Genomic DNA, 5,744 nt, shown 5'->3' with positions numbered 1-5,744 from the left:
GCCAAAGCCACTAATATGCATTATGAAATGTTAATCAGATGGAATACTGGGGCACTGTATCATATCAAGACTTGAGAGTCTCACTAACACAGCGGGGTTTTCGAAGCTCTCTAAGGGTACATCTATGGGATGGAGAACTAACTAGCTGCTCAGATTGTAGCAGACAATGAATATATATTTCTGCATTAAGTGAGTCTACAACAAGTATCATATGCTACTATGTTGGGTTGTAAAAGGGGACAATTTTTTCTCTTTTCTAGTAATTGTAATATATCTTGGAACAATGGACAAATAAAATATTTCAGAAACATGCCTAAAACAGTTTAGAAATCATTTGCCTATCCGTCAAGAGAAAAGAAAAACTAGCCAAAGTTAATGCTCTCTATTGACATAAATTACTAATACATCGTTGCTGCTTTCATTATAAATATGAGAAAATATTACAGGGTAGAACACAATTTGTATGCTCTGTAATGCAAGAGCGTATCTTTGCAAATAGAAGAAGTCCAAATACCAATCAGCATTGCATTCAATCGTCAGGAGCCAGCCTTTTTGTGAAAACGCAATCAATGTTACCCTTATACTGATCAAGTTTGTTTATTTTCTCTATGACTAGCTTCATTCTCTTCAAAACAGAAGGCATGGCTGCGACATTGGCAGCAATCTTAGACTTGAGAAGTGCTATCTGTGCCGCCGTTTCCCGCTCTTCTTCATCTTCTTCTTCTCCTGCTGCTGCTTTCAATAATGGTGCCACTCCATGTCCCTTTTCTAAAACCTCTTCTGCCATTACGCAAATAATAAAGCTTCGTCACTCTTGTAATATAACCAAAGATGGATGGCATAGGTTCAAAGTCTCTCCACCACCCACATAAAAGAAGCCCCATTGATCAATCTGGAAAAACAATTCTAGTGGAGCAAGAGAGGCTAAGGCAGATAATGCCTAGACCCGCTTAACACTTCTCAGAGTATAAGGCAATGCAATACATATAAATAGCATAGTTGCAATGTCAAAACTACAACAAATATTATTTGCCACCATAATAACCCATGGCAAATTGTTGTGGCAGTGGTGTACCTGACAAGATGGCTACATAAACAAAGAAACCCAAATCAATTCTCCTGCAGGCATTTGCCAGTGAGGAAGCTAACTGTTTTATTGCTGTTTGTCTGATTCCATCTGATTCCATGTGATTCCATGTCTACATGGACCACATATATCGCTGTCAAAACTGGGTATGCAGGAGCAGTTAATGGCAAACTTAATTTTAACAGCGGTTCACGGGGTTTAAGGTTCACAATCTCGTTAAGCTAATGTAAGTTGCAAATGCTTTTGCAATAAGTACACAGGAAGATCGAAAGCATGTGCCCTTTCAATAGAGACAGCGACTCTGCGGATGTTAAGACGAAACAATCACATAATGAACTCATAGTAGACCAGAAAGGTACAAATTTTCTGAGAAAGAATTGTCAATGTATGGCTGTATATAGCTTCTTGAACATCAAAAAAATTGCCATTTACTGCTTAGGTTCACGACATTTTATACTTTCCACCAGGGTTTTATTTGCGGTGTAGTTTTCACACCCAAAAGACGTGGTTAAAAGGGGATGAAGTCGAGCGCAAGTTCCGAAGAATTTTGTGGAATAGATACCTCTCTCAAACCTAACGCGTAAGACAAAGGAAATCCATCTGCTGAATACAGCCCCTGAACTGATGGTGTGCTTCTTGAAGCAACTCCCCAAAGAGGAAGAAAATAAAAATAAAAATAGGCATTTTAGAACAAGGTTCATACCTGAAAAATTGGGTTTATCCGAGCTGCCTTCCCTTGATTGAAGTTGGGCAGAAGGCTCCTCCTGTGAGTCTGGAAACGCAGGCCTCATTGTGACCAATAAGGACTCCAGCTTCTCCTTCAACACGGAGGGCATTGCCCTCCTGGTTTGATCTAATTTGTCGGCCAAGTCCTTCACTTCTGCTTCCAATTGCTCGAGCTTTTCTTCTTCGGCATCGTCGTCAGATATTGATTGCTCTGCTCCATCTTTTGAAGTTGTTGATGGGAAACCGATGACCTCTTTAGCTGTGTCTGGCTTGTACTTCTTATTCTGCTGCAGCATGGTGATTTGGATTATAACATTTACAGTTCGAGAATACCCATCTAAGAATTCATAGAGCCATTTGATGTTTCAGCGCTCACCATAAACAGCTGTTAAAGCACTGTTTTTTCTTCGGGTAAAGTTGTTTCAACACTGTTGTGACAGTGGAATAGTCTACATTCGATTTGAATTTTCTTCCCCGAGATTTGAAAGCTATACCTATTTAACTGAACAACCTAAATGTTGTTTGAGAGGATCACCACCGCTGGATGATGAGCGGAAACCTATTTAACTGAACAACCTAAATGTTGTTTGAGAGGATCACCACCGCTTGATGATGAGCGGAACTCCAAAGTGAGCGAACACTGCTTTCTTTTTGACATTTTGTTTGTAGTTTTATTGAAATTTTGTCTTTCCTCGTAATTTCATGAGGAGCTAAGTTCATCATAAGTTGTCTTTATGGTGGGAATTTTTTAAACGGTGTTCCGGATTTGAAATTTGAATGTGGAAATTCAGATTTAAAAAATAAAAATATATCCTCACTTGAAATTTGAATTGATTTAGGTTTTTTTCATTTCTACAAAACATATATAAATCAATAATAATAAAAAATTTAGGATTAAAATGATTTTTTTAATTATTATTTTAAAAAAAATTCACATTTAATTTTAATTATTTTAGGTGAAAAATAAAAAATTACATTTGTGTTAAATATGTGTAATATTCTTTTGTACAAGTATTAAGATTTAGGTGTTTTTTTGCATTATATTTTATTGTTTTTGGTACATTAATTTTGTTTTTAGAGGTTTTATGGCATATGGTGGTTGAGCTTATGGTTTTCTAAATCTAATTTAGGAATTAAAATTATAATCTAATCTGAAATAATAGATTAGGGGGTTTTAGCCCCAAGGGATAGCTCAATTGGTCGAGCCCTCGTTGCTAAGTATCTTGCCCATTGGGAGGTTACAAGGTCAAATCTCCTCGATGCCCTTGGGGTTAGGCTCGATATTCTAGGTCGTCTTCATCTTTGATGGATCTGTGTGGATTATAGCCCGTCGATGTAGTGGCCACTCAGTGAACCATGGTTGCCTTAAAAAAAAAACCCCTAAGGGATAGCTCAGTTGGTTGAGCCCTCATTGCTAAGTACCTTGCCTAGGTCACGAGGTCAAATCTCCTCGATGCCCTTGGGGTTAGGCCCAATATAGTAGGTTGCCTTTGGTGGATCAATGTGGAGAACTTCCATATTGAACATTGAGGATATATGAAAATTAATATTAACTATCATTTACAAAAATGTGACCTTAAACTTATATGAAAAATATTAACTATCATTTACAAAAACGTGAGTCCTTACCTCTCCAAGGATGATAAAGTCATAGACTTTAAACTTATATGAAAATTAATATTAACTATCATTTACAAAAATGTGAGTCCTTACCTATCCAAGGATGACAAAGTCATAGACTTTAAACTTATATGAAAATTAACATTAACTATCATTTACAAAAATGTGAGTTCTTACCTCTCCAAGGATGACAAAGTCATAGACTTTAAACTTATATGAAAATTAATATTAACTATCATCTACAAAAATGTGACCTTAAACTTATGTGAAAATTAATATTAACTATCATTTACAAAAATGTGACCTTAAACTTATATGAAAATTAATATTAACTATCATTTACAAAAACGTGAGTCCTTACCTCTCCAAGGATGACAAAGTCATAGACTTTAAACTTATATGAAAATTAATATTAACTATCAATTACAAAAATGTGAGTTCTTACCTCTCCAACTATGACCAAGTCATAGGCTTTAAACTTATATGAAAATTAATATTAACTATCATTTACAAAAATGTGAGTCCTTACTTCTCCAACAATGACAAAGTCATAGACTTTTAGGTCCAACCAAACTTTAAACCTATATGAAAATGAATATTAACTATCATTTACAAAAATGTGAGTCCTTACCTCTCTAATGATGACAAAGTCGTAGACTTTTAGGTCCGACCAAGATATCCTGACAATCATTCTAAAAATTGAGTCTTCATTTGGGTAATATATTTGGAACCACTAAGGTATTTATTTGGATCTTCGTGAGATTCAAACTATTATTTTGGCTTATGGTTTATATCTGACTATAGTATTTAGCATCCACTGGGGAATGACTAGGGTATTAACTTGAGAGGATGTACTAGGGAATGACTAGGGTATTTATTTGAATCTTCATGATTTTCAAATTGTCTATTTGACTTATAAGGTGTCAAGGACCTTGTCAAGCTCTAGGAGGTCAACATTAGCTCAACCACTTTTAAAAAAAATTAACTCACATGTACACATAAAATCTTTTATAAAATTTTAAATATGTATATTTTCAAAAGCATAATTTTTAAGACATTTCAAATAAACCCAAAAATTTAAATTTATTTATTTATTTATAATCATGTAAGAATAAATTTCACCCAATAAATTTTTAATACTACAAAAATTAATTATATTAAAAAAATTAATCGTATCATAATTATTAGATTTATTATTAATAATTTTCTCTTTTCAATTTTTTTTATTTTAATTAATAAAATTGGGTTTTCTTGATTTGAGTTTTCAAAATAAATATTTAAATTTTTAAACCAATATCTTATTAATAGGTTGTTTTTATTATTTTTTTAAATTAAGAACTATATATAATATATATAAAATGTAAAACTTACTATTTAAATATTTGTATTTTTATAATTTTGTTTTAATTGCAAATTATAATTTATTTCTCATTTTTCTATCAATATTATTGGTATTTTATTTAATTTTATCATTTTTCTAAAGGTAAATTAAATTATTATCTTTGTCTTTGCAATATAAGCTTTTTATTTTTGGAAATTCTAATTGTTATAAACTTGAGTTATTATTCTATTATTATCTGACTTTGTCATTTGCAATATAAGCTTTCTTTTTTCAAAAATTCTAATGGTTAGAAACTTGAGTTGAGCTATTATTCATGCCTATGGGATATGTAAATTGTTTTCATTAAAGCTATGTAAATGATGAGATATGTCATAATTAAAGGGTTTAGTTTTGACATATTTATCATGGTTATTAATTTTAATTGATTTATTATTTATATGGCCTTAAAGGTATGCAACCTTTTAGGTTTTCATATAAATTCATAGGTAATCAATGTTTATATGTCATTTTGGAAAATTTTAATGGTTATCAACTAAGTTATTTTGTTTGGTTCCAAATTGATATATTTCTAATCGTAGTCAACTTGAGATGAGTTAATGCACGTTAATTTTTAGAGTATGTAATATATATATATATATATATATATATAATATAAGTGTTTTGGGTTTTTTTCAATTTATAAATGCAATGAATGTTGAGTACTTATTAAAATATAGGATTCACATTTAATAGGGTGATGTTTAAAAAAAAAATTGAATTATATTAATTAATGAAAAATAAACATGTCACTTTTAGGATGGGTGGAAGGACATCACATTTGAAAGATGGATTTTACACATAATAGTTTTCATGTTGAAAGAAATATGAATCTCTTATTTTAGAATCATTATATATATCTATCTTTCTTTGCTCTCAATCGCTTAAATGTTACTCCAAAAATTTAAATAGTTACAATTATCATGCTTTAAT

At 31.8% G+C, this 5,744-nt stretch overlaps 1 protein-coding gene across 1 annotated transcript; it reads right to left on the bottom strand.

Moving 5' to 3' along the window:
• Window positions 1–391: 391 nt before the first annotated feature.
• On the bottom strand, window positions 392–2,443 carry LOC149175773 (uncharacterized). The gene is made up of 2 exons (XM_089419742.1): window positions 1,791–2,443; window positions 392–780 (listed from the first exon to the last, which is right to left on the bottom strand). Exons 1-2 carry the CDS (start codon window positions 2,107–2,109, stop codon window positions 530–532), a joined length of 570 nt encoding a protein of 189 aa, XP_089275868.1. The 5' UTR covers window positions 2,110–2,443; the 3' UTR covers window positions 392–529.
• Window positions 2,444–5,744: the final 3,301 nt, after the last annotated feature.

Source organism: Pinus tabuliformis, chromosome 4_1 (genome assembly GCF_031772625.1).
Source record: "Pinus tabuliformis cultivar Carrire ecotype Pingquan chromosome 4_1, CPIR1, whole genome shotgun sequence".
Lineage (NCBI taxonomy): Eukaryota > Viridiplantae > Streptophyta > Pinopsida > Pinales > Pinaceae > Pinus > Pinus tabuliformis.
Note: the sequence above shows the minus strand (reverse complement) of the source record. Positions and strands in the feature narration are given on the sequence as shown.

Coding starts and splice junctions, on each gene's coding strand:
- LOC149175773 (XM_089419742.1), bottom strand. CDS start 2,109: ATGCTGCAGCAGAATAAGAAGTACAAGCCAGACACAGCTAAAGAGGTC. Junction 781..1,790: donor GGATAAACCCAATTTTTCAG/GTATGAACCTTG, acceptor GCGTAATGGCAG/AAGAGGTTTTAGAAAAGGGA.